This window comes from Lissotriton vulgaris, unplaced genomic scaffold (genome assembly GCF_964263255.1).
Source record: "Lissotriton vulgaris unplaced genomic scaffold, aLisVul1.2 SCAFFOLD_2864, whole genome shotgun sequence".
NCBI classification, from domain to species: domain Eukaryota; kingdom Metazoa; phylum Chordata; class Amphibia; order Caudata; family Salamandridae; genus Lissotriton; species Lissotriton vulgaris.
The window spans coordinates 253229-274588 of NW_028244578.1; the positions used below are offsets into that span (position 1 = coordinate 253229).

The following is a 21360-nucleotide window of genomic DNA, read 5'->3' on the forward strand; positions in this document are numbered from 1 at the left end:
CCTTCAGCAACCTTGTGTTAGGTTATTCTTAGAGGGTGCAGTTCTCAGTGTGCAGACAGTTGTACCAAGTGTACCAAGCACAACTGATATCAGAGCAATAACATATTATTCTCAAATAAATCACATCTTTCGTCTAGGTTGAAAGCTACAATAACAATTAGGTGTCGTGTGCAAACTGAAGCCGAAGGAAAATATGTTGTTTAAACATTTAATAAACTCATGCTAACTTAACACAATATATAGAAACGCAGTAACCATATGACATCCTAAAGTTATGAGAGAATGGTTGCTTTAACTTGAACTGATTTTCGAATATGAGGTCTGGTATTCTGTCCCATAATGTACGACTAATCGAGGAACACACGCACGAGGAAGAAAACACGAATTTAAAAAGACAAGTAAAAGCGAGGTAACTTGTTCCTAAACTTCACCGAAGAGAATGTCATCTAGTCTGACCTTAGGCAAGATACGTACTGTTGAAAGCTCAAAAGCCCTCAGTGAAGCCTGCCGCCCCCTGTAGTTTCCATGCTCTACGGATAGGGACGGCCCCATACCATTGTAGACCATACCTTTTCTTCAAAGGAAAGCATGAGCTGTGAGCTGTGAGCTGGTGACGCACAAAGGATGGGTGGGGTGATTCTGTTGAACTGTGAGCACAAGTGGTATGGAGGGTACGCATGTACTGCCAGCCCAAGCCCTGCCACACACCTAGTACACAGAGGTAGGCATTTACTGCCAGGCCAACATATGCCACCCTCCTACTACTTAAAGGTAGGCAGGTACTGCCTTCCAACCTGTGCCACACACCTACTGCTCAAAGGTGGGCTCTTACTGCCATCCAAGCTCTGCCACCCTTCTACTACTCAAAGGTGGGCTTTTGTGAGCGCTCTTCAGGTGCCAAGCCTTTGCGCCTTAACTTGCCTCACCGTGAAAGGGTGATATGGAGGTCCTGCTCCATCAGCGCATCAATCATTTGTTGTGTGACAGATTTTGGGTGTGCTCAGAATTGTAAACAGTTTTCCTCTGAAACTTTTTGTAGTTCTTTTAAAACGTTGAAATCTTTGTGAACTCCAAAAAGTTGAAAGAAAACGCAGACTGTGGCCACAGGTCAGTGCATTGGATGGTTTCTTCCAGTTTTGGGGTGCAGTGCATTGATGATGTACCCCTCACCTTGCCTCAGTGTGATGCTCAGTGGCCTCTGGTTAAGAATTCTCTCCCACTCTCTCCTCACAGATGAGAACTCCAGCGCCTCAGCGGGGGCTTCTGCGAACGCCTCGACCCCCCATGAGTGGCCAACCTGTGTGAAGCAGGAGGAGATGCTGAACTTGGGGTTCACCATCGGATCCTTCTTGCTGAGTGCGGCGACGCTGCCCCTCGGCATCCTCATGGACAGATACGGACCCCGGCCGCTGCGTCTCGTGGGCAGGTAAGAGGGGGTGCTCAGCCCTGTTGAGAGGAGCTGATGGGGCTTCTAGGTTGTCTGGGTGGTCTTTCCCAGTCTTTGGTTTGCTACAATGCAAAATAATCTTTCTGAATACTTAGCCACAGGAAGGTGGAAAGTGCTAATGTGCCGCCTCTGAACACCACCAGCCGCTCACCAAGACACTCATCCCGGTGAAATCTGACTGCAAGCTCCCGATGACCACCCACCCAACACTCTGCGTCCTGCAGAGAGGGTAGAGCCTGCATCCCTGTGAAGACCAGCCGAACACCCAACGCCTTGACTGCACTTACCAAGATGCTCTGCAGAGTGTTGGGTGGGCTGCATCCCTGTGAAGACCCGCCCCGCCTAACACCCAACGTCTTGACTGCACCAACCAAGATGCTCTGCAGAGTGTTGGGTGGGCTGCATCCCTGTGAAGACCCGCCCCTGCCTAACACCCAACGCCTTGACTGCACCTTCCAAGGTGTCCTGCAGTGTTGGGTGGGCTGCATCCCCGTGAAGACCCGCCCCCGCCTAACACCCAACGCCTTGACTGCACCTTCCAAAGGTGTCCTGCAGAGTGTTGGGTGGGCTGCATCCCTCTGAAGACCCGCCCCTGCCTAACACCCAACGCCTTGACTGCACCTACCAAGGTGTCCTGCAGTGTTGGGTGGGCTGCATCGTCGTGAAGACCCGCCCTCGCCTAACACCCAACGCCTTGACTGCACCTACCAAGGTGTCCTGCAGTGTTGGGTGGGCTGCATCCTTGAGAAGACCCGCCCCTGCCTAACACCCAACGCCTTGACTGCACCTACCAAGGTGTCCTGCAGTGTTGGGTGGGCTGCATCCCTGTGAAGACCCGCCCCCGCCTCACACCCAACCCCTTGACTGCACCTACCAAGATGTTCTGCACGCTGTGACCTATCTTCGTGTCTTGCTCTCCTCAGCTCTTTAGTCTTCACTGAACTCAACTCTTGAATTGATATTACCAAGAGCTCGCCATGCCGTCAGCCATAGTTGCGTCCTTCCTTCGGTCATCTCTTCCGTTCCCTCAGGTCCCTCATCACCTCACCCCGGGGTCCACCAAGAATTTGTACCCACACCGGGATGGATTCTGTCTAGACGTTCTCCCCTGTGTGCCTCTAACATTCTTACATTCTGAAATTTTTGAATCCACTAAGACTCTTGATGGGGCATCCCCGAAGATGGATGGGCACAGATATCTTGAATACTTCCAAGAGGCATTCGACCCTTCTATGATCACGGTCCCCATGAGGTGGAGGATCGAAGGATGCCTAGGTGTGGATGGACAGCCTGTGCGTTGTTTGCAGAGTTTTGCTATGTGATACTCTGCAAAGTTACAAAAAACTCTTTGAAGTTCCGCAATTGGCGGAGTGTAGTGCGAACTGCAGTTTGTGCTGGTATTCCTGGCGCTCGGGTAGAAACTCTACCCGAGTGCCAGCTTGCGCTCGTGAACTTACCGTTCGCGATCGTAAACTTACTCATCCACCCAGCCTTTTTGCGATCGCGAGCGGGGAAAAAACTCCGTTGCACATCGCGAAGCAGAGTGTTCTGCACTCCCCTGAGTGCGAAGTGCAGAATACTCCGCAAACTCCGCAAACGGAGCGAAGTTCACTGCCCAGGCTTACGCAAACACATGACTACCAAGTATCCAGATAATGGATGCATAACCTTAAAACCCATCCTATGATAGCTTGCCCTTCCCCCTGACCCCGCCCAATCAGTCGCGACCCTGTCCCTTACTCCAGCCTATAGTCTGATCGTTTTCCTAACCTCAGCCTTTATCTCGAGTCTAATTCTACCCCTTGCTAAAACTCTGACCTGATCTCACATAAATCCTTACCTTAAAGTCGACCATTGTTCTAATCTGGCTCTTAACTTTTTGCATGGACTATCTCCTGTTGATTTCATTAAAATGAAATGTTTGTGCTGGTGGTTCATTGGTTGACTGGAGGGGCTGGGGGAGGGTGCAGATGAACCTTACTGTGTTGTCTGCTATGGCATTTGTTGTCGCTACAAATTACCCTCTTATTTGCTCATAAAATAACATGATGTTCTGTTTTTAAGAGTAAGGACAAATGTAATTTGTTTGTGCAAGTTTATTCCTCGGCCAGTTGTTGGGTTATGTGTGGCACTTGGCATTTCTTTTTTCTTATGTTCATGCTGCTTGTATCATGTCCGCCTTCAAGAGACTCAGTTCAAGCAGAATACGCCTTGCAGGAGCTGGAAGTCGAGATATTTATGTATTTATTTATTCAGAGTTGTATATAGCGCGAACATAACCCATTAGGGTGACAGAGCACCTACAGAAACTGTAAAAAGGAGCATGATAGGGGATAGGAAGTGATATAGAAACATTAGAGTACAATAAATATATATACATATGATAATGGTAGGCCGGGAGAAAGGGGCACACTAGTATAGCATAGAAGGGGGCCGCAAACATATTCTGAAGCAAAAAGTAGCAAATGACAAATCGGCGAACGGAAACGAACCGATGAGTCGGATCCAAGACAGGTCCTCAGTGAGGGCCCGATTCACAGAACTAACTTAAGACAAAGTCCTAAACTTACTACCATTTTGGTATTCACAGAAGGCACTTACTCATTTCGTTATTCACAGAAGTTAGGAGTCCTAACTTTAGGACTCCTAAATGCCTTCTGTGAATACCGAGAGTCTTAAAGTTAGGATTTTTTTACTCAGTTTAGGAGTAGTAAAGTTAGGAGTCCTAACTTCTGTGAATACCAAAATGAGTAAGTGCCTTCTTTGAATACCAAAATGTTAGTAAGTTTACGATTTTGTCCTAAGTTATTTCTGTGAATCGGGCCTTGAGAGAGGAATTTGTTGCAAAGAAAATGTTTTACTTCCTTCCTGAAGGGGGGTGTGGATGGCCTGCATCTGAATTCAGTAAGGAGAGAGTTCTAGATTTTTGGGGCAATTCCAGAGAAGGATCACTTTAAGGCAGAGGTCTTCAATCTGTGGGGCGCGACCCCCAGGGGGGGTCGTGGAGTCCTTGGAAGGGGGTCGCAGAGTTCCTGGCGGTGGGCTGATCGAGGGTGTTCATGGTGGAGCCAAGGTGTGAAAAACATCAAAGCCTCATTAACAAGTAAAAGGTCTTCTAAAAGACCTGTCAAGTACTCGGGTGTGGCTGTGTGTGTGTGTGTGTCCCTGAAGCCGTTTCGAGCTGGGGGAGGAGGAGAGGTGGGGAGGGGGGGGGAGGGCGGAGGGGGGCTGGGGGAGCAGGCTGTAGTGTAGCCCTTTGAGGTCAATGCATATTGCATGCCTGGAGCTGTGAGTTCCGTGACACGTCCCCCGCCCCCAGCAGGGAGGCACAGAGATGCCCTCCCATGATCGGGAAAGAAGGAAGAAGAGCAGAGAGATACTGACCCCCCCCCCATGAGAGAGGCACAGAAAAGGTGGGTGGATGAATGATGGGTGGATGGATGGATGTAAGGATGAAGGATGGATGGATGTGTGAAAAGGTGGGTGGATGAATGATGAATGGGTGGATGGAAGGATGAAAGAATGGATGGATGAAAGGGTGGATGGATGTAAGGGTGGATGGATGAACGGATGGATGGATGAAAGGGTGGATGGATGGAAGGATGAAAGGGTAGATGGATGAAGGATGTATGGATGGACAAAAGGTTGTATGGATGGATAAAAGGTTGCATGGATGAATGATGGATGGATGGATGGATGTGTGTGTGAAAAGATGGGTGGATGAATGATGGGTGAATGGATGGATGAAAGGGTGGATGGATGAAGGATGGATGTATGGATGGAAGGATAAAAGGGTGGATTGGTGAAGGATAGATGGATGAAGGATAGATGTAAGGATAAAAGGGTGGACGGATGAAGGATGAATGGATGGATGAAAGAGTGGATGGATGGATGAAAGGGTGGATGGATGGAAGGATGAAAGGGTGGACAGATGAAGGATGGATGGATGGAAGGGTGGATGGATGGATAAAAGGTTGCATGGATGAATGATGGATGGATAAAAGGTTATATGGATGAATGATGGATGGATGTGTGAAAAGGTGGGTGGATGAATGATGGGTGGATGGATGGAAGGGTGGAAGGGTAAAGGATGTATGGATGGATGGAAAGATGAAAGTGTGGATGGATGAAGGATGAAAGGATGGATGGATGTGTGAAAGTGTGGGTGGATGAATGATGGATGGATGTGATGAGGTCTAACAGGCGCATTTATGGTTGTCAAAAGATGATGATGAGGAGTACCAGTTTCTAGAAACTTTTGTCGGAAGGGGGTCCTTACCCCTAAAAAGGTTTTACAAGGGGGTCTCGGCATCAAAAAGTTTGAAGACCTCTGCTTTAAGGTTATCTTTCCTATTTTTGTGGCTTCAGTAGTAGGGAACCCGTGCATCCCGAGGATCTGTTTCCACCCAATAGGGTCAGTTTCTGGGTCGAGTAGGCGGGGGTCTTGTGGTGCAGCGCTTTGTGGGTCATGCACGCAATCTTGACATGAATCCTGGAATCGAGGCTAGGCGGTCGGGTGATATCCTCACTATTTTTGATTCTGTGATAAGCCGAGTTGCTACGTTCAGTGCAGCCTTCAGTGGTGCAAGTGAGGTTTTGGGATGCCCGCCAGGGTAGAGCTACCACAGTCTAATTTCAATACAACAAGTCCATGAACCACAGTTGTGAGGTCTTCAGGGAGGAAAGGTTTTAGGGGCATATTTACAAGGGCCATATCTCCGCTTTTTTGGCTTTTAAAGCCAAAAAAGTGGAGATAAAAATATCGCCCTATTTACAAGAGGGGGATAACATGCATCAGTGCATGTTAGCACCCTTTTACCCTACACTTCCTTTGCATCTCTAATGAGATGCAAAGTGGGCGTCACTGGGCAGTACAACCTTGCAAATATCACTGATAATCACATCCCGATATTTACAAGGCTGCCCCAGCATTTAAGCAGACGTTCGTTTTGGGAGAAAACCGCTGTTTTCACCAAAAACTAACGTCTGCTTAAATGTAGACTTAGCTATACTTATCATTGGCGGTGGATTATGCTGATACGACCACAGGGTCGTATCAGCAAGGTTATCGTCGTTTTCCATGGAACATCGCTGGAAAACCAGAGATGTTCCATGGAAAACACCGCTCTCACTGGGAAATTATCGCCATTGCGCTATGCATTGTTAATACAGTGCTAGCATGTCCATAATTTTCTGCGATAGCCAGCGATAACTATTTCCTCGCTAAGCGCGGGCAGCGATAATTATCGCTGCCGCTTGTTAATATGCCACATAGTTTCCTAAGAATATGCAAGGGATGGTTAGCTCCTCTGGTAATAGCGCTTTCCAACAAATTGCTCTCACACTGAGGACCTGATGTGTTTTTGCATGGAGAGGTATTTGTCCAATGTTATGCCCAGGGATTTGGCAGAGTCAACGATGCATGGGTTGCAATTCAAGGCGTTGAGTAGAGGGTGCCGGTCTTTGGCAATAGTAGTGAAGGAGAGTGGAGCGATCAGTAGGTATTCAGTTTTAAGGGCATTGAGCTTGAGGTGGTTACGAGTCGACCGATGTTGCATTAGTGTTAGGGTGTTGTTGAGGGTGTAGATGTCCTCAAGGGACGAGATTTTCAAGTATAGTTGAGTGTCGTCATCATACATGTGGTATGCGATGTGGGAGAGTTCGAGGATTTCAGTTAGGGGCTCCACGTAAGGGTTAAACAGTGTCGGGGAGAAGATAGAGCCTTGGGGATCACCCAGTGATAAGGGAGACTGATTGGAAAGAGTGTTATTGATTTGAAGAGTGTTATTGATTAGAATGCGCTGAAATATGTTGTGTATAAAAGAGGAGATTGACATGGTATGTTGACCCCTAGATACTAATTGTGTTATGAGTATAAAAGAGGAGAGCCATTTTGGCACCGTGCCCGCGAGGCCCAGCCTATGTTCTAGAAGGTCGAGTAGGGTTGCATGGATGATGGTGTTGAAGGCGGCTGACAGATCCAGATGGATCAGGAGGCAAGGTTCATTCTGGGCGACAATGTGGACCATGGCAGTTTCGGTGCTATCACCCAATCAAAAGACAGATTGACAGTGGTCAAGGAGTTGCAATTGTTCGATGTGATATTGAAACTGTAAGTGCACATATTTTATAAGAGTCGGCCAGTAATTGTTGGGGTGGGGTTCATCGGAGTTGGGTTTCTTTAGGATAGGGGTGACCTGGCACTTTTGAGGCAGTCCGGTAACGAGCCTTGGGTGAGTGGGGCATTAATTATCATAGTCCATAACGGGAGTAGGAGGTGAATGGACTCATTTAAGTGTTTAGAAGGGAGGGTTTCGCCGACCTGGTTGGAGTATTTCAAAGAGGTCAATAGATTTGAGTGCCAGCCTCATCAACGGTCTTGAAGCTAGCCCAGGTGGCGTTATTTTTGGTTGGGATGAGTGGATTATTGGGGCATGCTTGAAGATCGAATGGGGCGGGTGTAGGAGGGGTTTGCGTGGAAGTAGTTTGAGAGCGATCTGGATGTCATTAGGGATTTTTGTGGTTTTCTCATTGAAGAAGGCGGCAAAAGTTTCACAGTTAGGAAGTGCTTTCAGATCGTTTGTTGGTTTCTATTAATTTTGAGAAAAAAAATTGGTCGATTAGCTGCTGTGTCTGATTGATTTTGGAAGAATGTTGCTTTAGAGTTCCTCATGTGCCTATTTTAGGCACTGCGTCTTTGTGGAAGGGATATGAGGTTGGCCAAGGAGGGCGTGTGTCTCCATGCTCTTTCTGCATATCCGAGGAGTCGTCTCTCTTCTAGGCCTGGGCGCAGTTTGCGGAGTTCAGTTACAAAAAAACTCAGCAAAGTTCCGCGAGTGGCGGAGTGCAGTACGAACTGCAGTGTGTGCAGGTATTTCTGCTGCTCGGGTAGAAATTCTACCCGAGCGGCAGCTCAAGCTCGCAAGCTTACTGTTTGCGAACTTACTGTTCGCGAATCACGAGCGGGGAAAAAACTCCGCTGCACTTCGCGAAGCAGAGTTTTATGCACTCCGCCAGCTCTGCGGAGGGTGGAACGCAAAAAACTCCACAAACCCCGCGAACGCAGCGAAGTTCACCGCCCAGGCCTACTCTCTTCAATCAGATTACAACTGACCCAATGGTTGGAACTTTTAGAAGAGACACATGTGCAACAAACTGCCTCCCCCTGCTCTAACAACGTTCACTGTGTGGATTGAAAGTATGAGGGCAGTGCATTGAGCTGGTGTCTCGCGAAGGGTTCAGACAGACACTGCCCATGTTTGAAGCACATAAAACCCTTGAATCTCAGGCGACTCTTCAGATGAGAGAGGCTCTCCCAGGTACTGACAGAGAGGGGATTGTCCCTCCATGGCAGAGAGCTGCCTGAGCCACCCAGTGACAGGAAGAGTGACATGCCCTCTCGAGACAACCCCTAGCGCCCCGAGACCCCTGAAGCGCCTGCTGACCACTCATGCTGTTTCTCTCTCTCCACAGCGCCAGCTTCGCCCTCTCCTGTGCGCTGATGGCCCTCGCTGCCTACGACCCCCTGGGTGAGTAAGAGAGGTCGCTGAGCCTGTGCACCCCCCCCCTCAGTGCAGGAGTATCCCTCCCCCTTCTCTGCCTCTGTCTCTCCTCTTTCATCCGTCTGCTCCTTTCCCTTTCCCCTCATCACCCTCCCCGTCCATTGACCCCCTTCCCATCTCTTCACCTCGTCTTATTTTTTCATTCCTTCTACCCCCCCTGACTCTCTCTATTGGTTCGTGTTTCTGTCACTCATCTTTTTTCAGCACTTGCCTCCTACGACCTCTGTCTCCCTGGCTGTTAATTCCTTGCACCCTCACACATCTCCTGCACCTCGAGTTCTCTCTCACTCTGTATCCCTCCTGGTGTTCACTCCTTGCCCCTTCACAGATCTCTTCCTCTTTCAGTTCTCACCCACTGCCCCTCTCTCTCTCACTGTGGATTCCTTGTGCCCTCCACACCTTCCTCCCCTTGAATTCTCTCCTTTAGTCAGTGTCTCTCTTTCGCTGTTGATTCCTCGAGCCCTCACACTTCTTACTCTCTTGCAGTTCTCTACCACAGCCTGTCTGTCCCTGTTGATACCCGAAGCTTCCACACACCTTCCTCTACCTAAGCCCACTCCTATAGTTGACGTCTCTCTTGCTGTTCATTTCTTGTACCCTCACACCTCTTCCTTCACTTCAGTTCCCTCCTACAGTTGGTGTCTCTCTGGCTGTAGATTCTCTGTGCCCTCACACCTCTCTGTCTCCTGCAGTTTTCTCTCACAGCCTGCCTATCTGGCTGTAGATTCCCTGTGCCCTCACACTTCTCTATCTCCTGTTGTTGTCAACCACAGCCTCCCTCTCTGGCTGTAGATTCTCTGTGCCCTCACACTTCTCTGTCTCCTGCAGTTTTCTCTCACAGCCTGCCTCTCTGGCTGTAGATTCTCTGTACCCTCACAGTTCCCTCTCTCCTGGAGTCAGTTTTCTCCCACAGCTTGCCTCTCTGGCTGTAGATTCTCTGTGCCCTCACACTTCTCTGTCTCCTGCAGTTTTCTCTCACAGCCTGCATCTCTGGCTGTAGATTCTCTGTACCCTCACACTTCTCTCTCTCCTGGAGTCAGTTTTCTCCCACAGCTTGCCTCTCTGGCTGTAGATTCTCTGTGCCCTCACACTTCTCTGTCTCCTGCAGTTTTCTCTCACAGCCTGCCTCTCTGGCTGTAGATTCTCTGTACCCTCACACTTCTCTCTCTCATGGAGTCAGTTTTCTCCCAAAGCTTGCCTCTCTGGCTGTAGATTCTCTGTGCCCTCACACTTCTCTGTCTCCTGCAGTTTTCTCTCACAGCCTGCCTCTCTGACTGTAGATTCTCTGTGCCCTCACATTTCTCTCTCTCCTGGAGTCAGTTTTCTCCCACAGCTTGCCTCTCTTTCTGTAAATTCTCTGTACCCTCATACTTCTCTTTCTCCTGCAGTTTTCTCCCCCAGCCTGCCTCTCGGGCTGTAGATTCTGTGTGCCCTCACACTTCTCTGTCTCCTGCAGTTTTCTCCCTCAGCCTGCCTCTCTTGCTGTAGATTCTCTGTGCCCTCACACTTCTCTGTCTCCTGCAGTTTTGTCTCACATCCTGCCTCTCTGGCTGCAGATTCTCTGTGTCCTCACACTTCTCTGTCTCCTGCAGTTTTCTCTCACAGCCTGCCTCTTTGGCTGTAGATTCTCTGTACCCTCACACTTCTCTGTCTCCTACAGCTTTCTGCCACAGTCTGCCTCTCCCGCTGTAACCTCACACTTCTCTGTCTCCTGCAGTTTTCTCCCACAGCCTGCCTCTCTTTCTGTAGATTCTCTGTGCCCTCACACTTCTCTGTCTCCTGCAGTTCTCCCCCACAGCCTGCCTCTCTGGCTGTAGATTCTCTGTGCCCTCACACTTCTCTCTCTCCTGGAGTCAGTTTTCTCCCACAGCCTGCCTCTCTTTCTGTAGATTCTCTGTACCCTCATACTTCTCGCTCTCTTGCAGTTTTCTCCCCCAGCCTGCCTCTCTGGCTGTAGATTCTCTGTGCCCTCACACTTCTCTGTCTCCTGCAGTTTTCTCCAACAGCATGCCTCTCCCGCTGTAGATTCTCTGTACCCTCACACTTCTCTGTCTCCTGCAGTTTTCTCCCTCAGCCTGCCTCTCTTTCTGTAGATTCTCTGTACCCCCATACTTCTCTCTCTCCTGCAGTTTTCTCCCCCAGCCTGCCTCTCTGGCTGTAGATTCTCTGTGCCCTCACACTTCTCTGTCTCCTGCAGTTTTCTCCCTCAGCCTGCCTCTCTTGCTGTAGATTCTCTGTGCCCTCACACTTCTCTCGCTCCTGTAGTTCTCTACCATAGCATGTGACTCTCTACCAGTTGAGTCCTTGAACCCTCATACATCTTTCTCTCTTGCAGTTCTCGCTCCAATCATCTTCCTGGCCCTCTCTTTCAACGGCTTCGGAGGGATCTGCCTCACCTTCACTTCCCTCACTGTGAGTTTTATTTTGTACTCATTTTATTGTGCGTGAGTCGTCCTACCTATCAGCACTGGAGATGTGAGTGAGTGCAGACGGAGTGTGAGGGGACGCTCAAGAAAAGGAGTCCCCTTTAAGGGTGGAAGTCTTCAGGCAAGAAATGTGTTTATTAGCAGCCTAAGAGCTCTACAAAAGTGCAAAGCACCTACAGCGGGCAGGAGTGTTCTTTGCCTACTGCCCAAAGATCTGATTCCTGAAAGCCAGGGATATGTTCCTACACTGTAGTCTGAGATGACATCATCAATACTTTTCCCTTTATTCCATTTAGGGAGGATATCCCCCTCTGTACTCATATCCCCCTCTGTACTCTGAAAATATCCCCCTCTGTACTCATATCCCCCTCTGGAGTCTGAGAATATCCCCCTCTGTACTATGATTACATCTCTTCTCTGTACTATGCGAATATCCCCCTCTGTACTATGAGAATATCCCCTCTGTACTATGTGAATATTCCCCTCCCTACTATGAGGATATCTCTTCTCTGTACTATGAGAATATCCCCCTCTCTACTCTGAGAATATCAACCTTTGTACTCTGAGAATATCCCCCTCTGTACTATGAGAATATCCCCCTCTCTACTCTGAGAATATCCCCCTCTGTACTCTGAGAATATCACCCTCTGTACTATGGAAATATCCTCCTATGTACTATGAAAATATCCCCCTCTGTTCTGTGATAACATCTCTTCTCTGTACTATGGGATTATATCCCCCTCTGTACAATGATAACATCTCTTCTCTGTACTATGAAAATATCCCCCTCTGTACTCTGAGAATATCTCTTTGCTGTACTATGAAAATATCCCCCTCTGTACTCTGAGAATATCTCTTCGCTGTACTATGAGAATATCCCCCTCTGTAGTGTGAGAATATCCCTCTCTCTAGTCTGAGAATATCCCTCTCTGTACTATGAGAATATCCCCCTCTGTACTCTGAGAATATCTCTTCGCTGTACTATGAAAATATCCCCCTCTGTACTCTGAGAATATCTCTTCGCTGTACTATGAAAATATCCCCCTCGTTAGTGTGAGAATATCCCTCTCTCTAGTCTGAGAATATCCCTTCTCTGTACTATGAGAATATCCCCCTCTGTACTATGAGAATATCCCCTCTGTACTATGAGAATATCCCCTCTGTACTATGTGAATATCCCCCTCTCTACTCTGAGAATATCCACCTTTGTACTCTGAGAATATTCCCCTCTGTACTATGAGAATATCTGTTCTCTGTACTATGAGAATATCCCCCTCTGTACTATGAGAATATCCTCCTCTGTACTATGAAAATATCCCCCTCTGTTCTATGATAACATCTCTTCTCTGTACTATGAGATTATATCCCCCTCTGTACTATGATAACATCTCTTCTCTGTACTATGAAAATATCCCCCTCTGTACTCTGAGAATATCTCTTCGCTGTACTATGAGAATATCCCCCTCTGTAGTGTGAGAATATCCCTCTCTCTAGTCTGAGAATATCCCCCTCTGTAATATGATAACAGCTCTTCTCTGTACTATGAGAATAACCCCCTCTTTACTCTGAGAATATCTCTTCTCTGTACTATGAGAATATTCCCCTCTTTACTCTGAGAATATCTCTTCTCTGTACTATGAGAATATCCCCCTCTGTACTATGATTGATAACATCTCTTCTCTGTACTATGACAATATCCCCCTCTGTACTATGAGAATATCCCCCTCTGAACCATGAGAATATCCCCCTCTGTACTATGAGAATATCCCCCTCTGTATTATGAGAATATCCCCCTCTGTACTATGGAAATATCCCCCGCTGTACTATGAGAATATCGCCCTATGTACTATGAGAATATCCCCCTCTGTACTATGGGAATATCCCCCTCTGTACTATGAAAATACCCCCCGCTGTACTATTAGAATATCCCCCTCTGTACTATGAGAATATCCCCCTCTGTGCTGTGAGAATATCCCTCTCTGTACTATGATAACATCTCTTCTCTGTACTATGAGAATATCCCCCGCTATACTATGAGAATATCCCCCTCGGTACTATAAAAATATCCTTCTCTGTACTATGAGAATATCTCCCTCTGTACTATGAGAATATCCCTCGCTGTACTATTAGAATATCTCCCTCTGTACTATGAGAATATCCCCTTGGTACTATGAGAATATCTCTTCTCTGTACTATGAGCATATCCCCCTCTGTACTATGAGAATATCCCTCTCTGTACTATGATAACATCTCTTCTCTATACTATGAGAATATCCCCCTCTGTACTATGAAAATATCCCCGTCTGTACTATGAGAATATCCCACTCTGTCCCGTGAGAATATCCCTCTGTGTACTATGAGAATATCCCCCTCTGTACTATGAGAATGACCCTCTCTGTACTATGAGAATATCCCTCTCTGTACTATGAGAATATCCCCCTCTGTCCCGTGAGAATATCCCTCCCTGTAATATGAGAATATCCCCCTCTGTACTATGAGAACATCCCTCTCCGTACTATGAGAATATCCCCCTCTGTAATATGAGAATATCCCTCTCTGTACTATGAGAATATCCCTCTCTGTACCATGAGAATATCCCCCTCTGTACTCTGAGAATATCCCATCTCTGTACTATGAGAATATCTACCTCTGTACTCTGAGAATATCCCCCTCTGTACTATGAGAATATCCCCTCTGTACTATGTGAATATCCCCCTCTCTACTCTGAGAATATCCACCTTTGTACTCTGAGAATATTCCCCTCTGTACTATGAGAATATCTGTTCTCTGTACTATGAGAATATTCCCCTCTGTACTATGAGAATATCTGTTCTCTGTACTATGAGAATATCCCCCTCTGTACTCTGAGAATATCCCCCTCTGTACTATGAGAATATCCTCCTCTGTACTATGAGATTATATCCCCCTCTGTACTATGATACCATCTCTTCTCTGTACTATGAAAATATCCCCCTCTGTACTCTGAGAATATCTCTTCGCTGTACTATGAGAATATCCCCCTCTGTAGTGTGAGAATATCCCTCTCTCTAGTCTGAGAATATCCCCCTCTGTAATATGATAACAGCTCTTCTCTGTACTATGAGAATAACCCCCTCTTTACTCTGAGAATATCTCTTCTCTGTACTATGAGAATATTCCACTCTTTACTCTGAGAATATCTCTTCTCTGTACTATGAGAATATCCCCCTCTGTACTAGGATTGATAACATCTCTTCTCTGTACTATGACAATATCCCCCTCTGTACTATGAGAACATCCCTCTCTGTACTATGAGAATATCCCCCTCTGTACTATGAGAATATCCCCCTCTGTAATATGAGAACATCCCTCTCTGTACTATGAGAATTTCCCCCTCTGTACTATGAGAATATCCCTCTCTGTACTATGAGAATATCCCCCTCTGTACTATGAGAACATCCCCCTCTGTACTATGAGAATACCCCCCTCTGTACTAAGAGAATATCCCTCTCTGTACTATGAGAATATCCCTCTCTGTACTATAAGAATATCCCCCTCTGTACTGTGAGAATATCCCTCTCTGTACAATGAGAATATCCCCCTCTGTACTATGAGAATATCCCCCTCTGTACTAGAAAGAATATCCCCCTCTGTACTATGAGAATATCCCCCTCTGTACTATGAGAATATCCCCCTCTGTACTATGACAATAACCCCCTCTGTTCCATGACAATATCCCTCTCTGTACTATGAGAATATCCCCCTCTGTACTATGAGAACATTCCTCTCTGTACTATGAGAATATCCCCCTCTGTACTATGAGAATATCCCCCTCTGTACTATGAGAACATCCCTCTCTGTACTATGAGAATATCCCCCTCTGTACTATGAGAATATCCCCCTCTGTACTATGAGAATATCCCCCTCTGTACTATGAGAATATCCCCCTCTGTACTCTGAGAATATCCCCCTCTGTACTAAGAGAACATCCCCCTCTGTACTATGAGAATATTCCCCTCTGTACTATGAGTGTACTAAGAGAATACCCCTCTCTGTACTATGAGAATATCCCCCTCTGTACTATGAGAATATCCCTCTCTGTACTATTATTATTATTATTATATTTGAGTTTGTAAAGCGCACAGATACCCTAGGGTTTCCCGGCGCTAACAGAGAAAAAGAGGCAGAGAGACAAGGTGGGAGACGATTAGACAGAGAAAAGCCAGGTTTTCAGGCCTTTCCTGAATTTCAGATAGCAAGATTCAAAGCGCAAAGAGATGGGGAGTGTGTTCCAGAGTGATGGCGCCAGATAAGAAAAGGAGCGACCACCAGCTCTGGTGCGTTTGAAACGGGGCACGGAGAAGGTGCCAAGAGAGGAGGATCTGAGGGTACGAACTGGACAGTACGGGTGAACTAGACTGGAGAGGTAGGGGGGGGGGAGTTGCCTGTTTTGATCCGGTGCATATAGCAGAGGGCTTTGAATTTTGCTCTTGATTCGATGCGCAGCCAGTGAAGGCTGCGCAGGGAAACAGTGGCAGAGGCAGTTCTAGGCAGGTTGCAGAGCAGGCGAGCTGCCATGTTTTGCACCACCTGTAGTTTACGTATAACCTCCTTGCTAGCCCCAAGGAGGAGTACGTTGCCGTAATCTAGCCTGGAGGTTACTAAAGCCTGGACCACAGTTCTTTGGGTGTCTGGCGGAAGCATCCATGCTATTTTTCTCAGCCACCGCATGATGTTAGTACAGGTGGCTGAGACTTTCACAACATGCTGCTTCATGGACAGTTGGTTATCAAATGTAACTCCCAGGTTGCGAGCCTTGGTGGATGGAATCGGCAGGGGACCCATTTGCTGAGGCCAGTGCTTAGGGCCCCTATGAGAACATCCCTCTCTGTACTATGAGAATATCCCCCTCTGTACTATGAGAATATCCCCCTCTATACTATGAGAATACCCCCCTCTGTACTAAGAGAATATCCCCCTCTGTACTATGAGAACATCCCTCTCTGTACTATGAGAATATCCCCCTCTGTACTATGAGAATATCCCCCTCTGTACTATGAGAACATCCCTCTCTGTACTATGAGGATATCCCCCTCTGTACTATGAGAATATCCCTCTCTGTACTATGGGAATATCCCCCTCTGTACTATGAGAACATCCCTCTCTGTACTATGAGAATATCCCCCTCTGTACTATGAGAATATCCCCCTCTGTACTATGAGAACATCCCTCTCTGTACTATGAGAATATCCCCCTCTGTACTATGAGAATATCCCCCTCTGTACTATGAGAACATTCCTCTCTGTACTATGAGAATATCCCCCTCTGTACTATGAGAATATCCCCCTCTGTACTATGAGAACATCCCTCTCTGTACTATGAGAATATCCCCCTCTGTACTATGAGAATATCCCCCTCTGTACTATGAGAATATCCCCCTCTGTACTATGAGAACATTCCTCTCTGTACTATGAGAATATCCCCCTTTGTACTATGATAATATCCCCCTCTGTACTCTGAGAACATTCCTCTCTGTACTATGAGAATATCCCCCTCTGTACTATGAGAATATCCCCCTCTGTACTATGAGAACATCCCTCTCTGTTCTATGAGAACATCCCTCTCTGTACTATGAGAATATCCCTCTCTGTACTATGAGAATTATTCCCCTCTGTACTATGAGAATATCCCCCTCGGTACTATGAGAATATCCCCCTCTGTACTATGAGAACATCCCTCTCTGTACTATAAGAATATCCCCCTCTGTACTATGAGAATATCCCCCTTTGTACTATGAGAACATCCCTCTCTGTACTATGAGAATATCCCCCTCTGTACTATGAGAATATCCCCCTCTGTACTATGAGCACATCCCTCTCTGTACTATGAGAATATCCCCCTCTGTACTATGAGAATATCCCTCTCTGTACTATGAGAATATCCCCCTCCACCCTGAGAGAATATCCATCTCTGTACTATGAGATTATCCCCCTCTGTACTATGAGAATATCCCTCTCTGTACTATGAGAATATCCCCCTCTGTACTATGAGAATATCCCTCTCTGTACTATGAGAATATCCCCCTCCACCCTGAGAGCATATCCCTCTCTGTACTATGAGAATATCCCTCTCTGTACTATGAGAATATCCCCCTCTGTACTATGAGAATATCCCTCTCTGTACTATGAGAATACCCCCCTCTGTACTATGAGAATATCCTTCTCTGTACAATGAGAATATCCCCCTCTGTACTATGAGAATATCCCTCTCTGTACTATGAGAATATCCCCCTCTGTCCGTGAGAATATCCCCCTCTGTACTATGAGAATATCCCTCTCTGTACTATGAGAATATCCCTCTCTGTACAATGAGAATATCCCCCTCTGTACTATGAGAATATCCCCCTCTGTCCGTGAGAATATCCCCCTCTGTACTATGAGAATATCCCCCTCTGTACTATGAGAATTTCCCTCTCTGTACTATGAGAATATCCCCCTCTGTACTATGAGAATATCCCTCTCTGTACTATGAGAATATCCCTCTCTGTACTATGAGAATATCTCCCTCTGTACTATGAGAATATCCCTCCCTGTACTATGAGAATATCCCCCTCTGTACTATGAGAATATCCCCCTCTGTACTATGAGAATATCCCCCTCTGTACTATGAGAATATCCCCCTCTGTACTATGAGAGAATATCCCCCTCTGTACTATGAGAATATCCCTCTCTGTACTATGAGAATATCCCTCTCTCTACTATGAGAATATCCCCCTCTGTACTATGAGAATATCCCTCTCTGTACTATGAGAATATCCCTCTCTGTACTATGAGAATATCCCCCTCTGTACTATGAGAATATCCCCCTCTGTACTATGGGAATATGCCTCTCTGTACTATGAGAATATCCCCCTCTGTACTATGAGAATATCCCTCTCTGTACTATGGGAATATCCCTCTCTGTACTATGAGAATATCCCCCTCTGTACTATGAGAATATCCCTCTCTGTACTATGAAAATATCCCCCTCTGTACTATGAGAATATCCCTCTCTGTACTATGAGAATATCCCTCTCTGCACTATGAGAATATCCCTCTCTGCACTATGAGAATATCCCCCTCTGTACTATGAGAATATCCCTCTCTGTACTATGAGAATATCCCCCTCTGTACTATGAGAATATCCCTCTCTGTACTATGAGAATATCTCCCTCTGTACTATGAGAATATCCCTCTCTGCACTATGAGAATATCCCCCTCTGTCCCGTGAGAATATCCCTCTCTGTACTATGAGAATATCCCCCTCTGTACTATGAGAATATCCCCCTCTGTACTATGAGAATATCCCCCTCTGTACTATGAGAATATCCCTCTCTGTACTATGAGAATATCCCTCTCTGTACTATGAGAATATCCCTCTCTGTACTATGAGAATATCTCCCTCTGTACTATGAGAATATCCCTCTCTGTACTATGAGAATATCTCCCTCTGTCCCGTGAGAATATCCCTCTCTGTACTATGAGAATATCCCCCTCTGTACTATGATAACATCTCTTCTCTGTACTATGAAAATGTCCCCTTCCCAACATGTGATGCTCCTCCTAATCTGTGAAGCCAGTGAATCTTAATACTATTATTAATAATATTATTAACCAATTGTGACCACTTTAAGTCGCAATAAAGGACTCGCACTACCGAGGTGACAGCAGGGATCCTAGCGCTTAGACAAGCGCTGTGAGCACTAACGAGGGAGGGAAAAGAAATAAAAGTAAACTCTCGAACGTTGGGCACAGATAACAGTGCTGCAGCCTGTGCCTTCTCCCACCGAGATACGAAGGGGGTTCGAGCACCCCATGGCGAGTCTGGAACTGAGTAATGACCCACAGCACGCGAGGCGCACGTGAGGCTCACGCGAGGCGCACGTGAGGTGCACGTGGTGGAGTGTAATCAACAGTTTGGATTTTTACCAGTCTGAGGTTTCTCCCATCCTTTCCTTGGCTGCTGAACTGCTGATTAGGGCTCTGCACTGACCCTCTGTGAGACGGGAGGGGTGGGGAGGGGGGGGGGGGTGAGGGGGGGCTGCACAGAGCCAATGAAAAAGAATGAATTTGCTTTTGCTCAAACTCAGTTATAATCTTTAAAGCCCTTTTCATAACACAGCACCACCTTTAGAAATGCAATACTTTAAGCCATAGTTTTCATTTTAGGTAGATCCTGCAAGACCACGCAGGCGCGATCTTTTGCGAGGCATGTTGTGGCTTGGACCCCGCCCATTGCTTCCCCATTGGTTGGCCTTCCCCTCGCTCCCATTATGTTGCTTCTTATTCATGACTTGGCTAGTCAGTCTTGTTGTTGTCCTTCCTACTAGAATTGCATGTTCAGTGTTGCTTTGATTGGCTGGCATTTCCACTTCTACTGCTTGCTTTTCAAGCACTACTTTATTAAGTCTCGCCTAGGCAGCGCTTGCGCTGTCTCTTCGAGACATGCTGCATTCAGGTATGGACATGAAGCTCCGCCCCCTCGGCACCCATATTTTTAGTTGCCTTGTAAATGTTGGCTTCTGATTCGTTAATAGGCTAGTCCCTCCTTAGTACCCCCTTTTCTACATTTGTAACCTTCTATGAGAACTTGCCCTTTTACTTGTGTTGTTACTAAGAATCGGCGTAGTTGGCAAAAACTCCATGAATTCCATGCTGCAACTCCATTCCTCTCACCACAATTAATAAAACATAAACGACTAGTAACTCTGAAATCACATGCTAAAATGCATATAATCATCTCACGAAAATGAAAATACAGCAAGCAGCGAGAGAGATGGTGATTTTGGGGTCCTCCCTAACCTAGGGGGAGGACCAAGCAGATGCCTTGAACGAAAAGAGCATATCGTGCAGAACGATTGGGTGGTGGTCCCATCCTCCTAAGACCACCCCAAGCACAGGTATGGGCAAAAATACGATCCCAACCAAAGGCCCTGCAAAGCATTATGGGACGATATTCTAGAGTGCAGTGAATATTATAGTATCCAATATCAAAACATTCCTCAAGGGGCAGGCTCTCGGGCTCAGCTGAGAGCTAATACTATAATATTCACTAAACTCTAGAATCTCGTCCCATAATGCTTTGCAGGGCCTTCGGTATAATATGCTCTTTGTGTTCAAGGCACCTGCTTGCCCTCCCCCCAGGTTAGGGGGACCCCAAAATCATCATCTCTCTCATTGACTGATATTTTTCAAAGCGCACTTTTGTTAATTGGTTACATGCTTTGTAACATGTAACAGTAAAATTGTTTTATCAATGGAATGTGGATACAGTAACCTATTCCGAGTTTTTGTATGAATTCCGTTGTGTACTAATAAAAGTTTTAAACAGAAATCTCACATACCTTCAGTAAAAAAAAGTACTTTTGCATGCTAAAATACATATAACCATCTCACAAAAATGAAAATATAGCAAGCAGTACCTTTAGATAAACAATACATAATTCAATCTTTACATGCTAAAATGCACAATCATCCCACAAAAGTGAAAATGAAAAATAGCAAGCAGTGAGAAACGTGATGATTTTGGGGTCCTTCCTAACCTAGGGAGAGGACCAAGCAGATGCCTTGAACACAAAGAGCACATCCTGCAGAAATGATTCGGTGGTGGTCCCATCCTCCTAGGACCACCGAAAGCACAGTTATGGGCAAAAATACGATCCCAACCAAAGGCCCTGCAAAGCATTATGGACGATATTCTAGAGTTCAGGGAATATTATAGTATCCAACATCAAAACACTCCTCAAGGGGCAGGCTCTCCCGGCTCAGCTGAGAGCTAATACAATGATATTCACTAAACTCTAGAAACTCGCCCCATAATGCTTTGCGGGGCCTTAGGTTGCCATTGTATTTTGGTCCATAACTTTGCTTGGGGTGGTCCTAGGAGGATGGGACCACCACTGAATCGT

At 46.5% G+C, this 21360-nt stretch overlaps 1 protein-coding gene across 1 annotated transcript in view; it reads left to right on the forward strand.

Annotated features, from left to right (window-relative positions):
- The window catches only part of LOC147667198 (large neutral amino acids transporter small subunit 3-like), a 133444-nt gene extending 120103 nt beyond the window's left edge, over nt 1-13341 (forward strand). Inside the window, exons 3-5 of the mRNA XM_086948858.1 lie at nt 1234-1426; nt 8921-8976; nt 11345-13341. Coding sequence (XP_086804984.1) covers nt 1234-1426; nt 8921-8976; nt 11345-11457 — 362 coding nt within the window. The 3' untranslated portion in view covers nt 11458-13341. The remainder of the gene's footprint in view (nt 1-1233; nt 1427-8920; nt 8977-11344) is intronic.
- The last annotated feature ends 8019 nt before the right edge of the window (nt 13342-21360 follow it).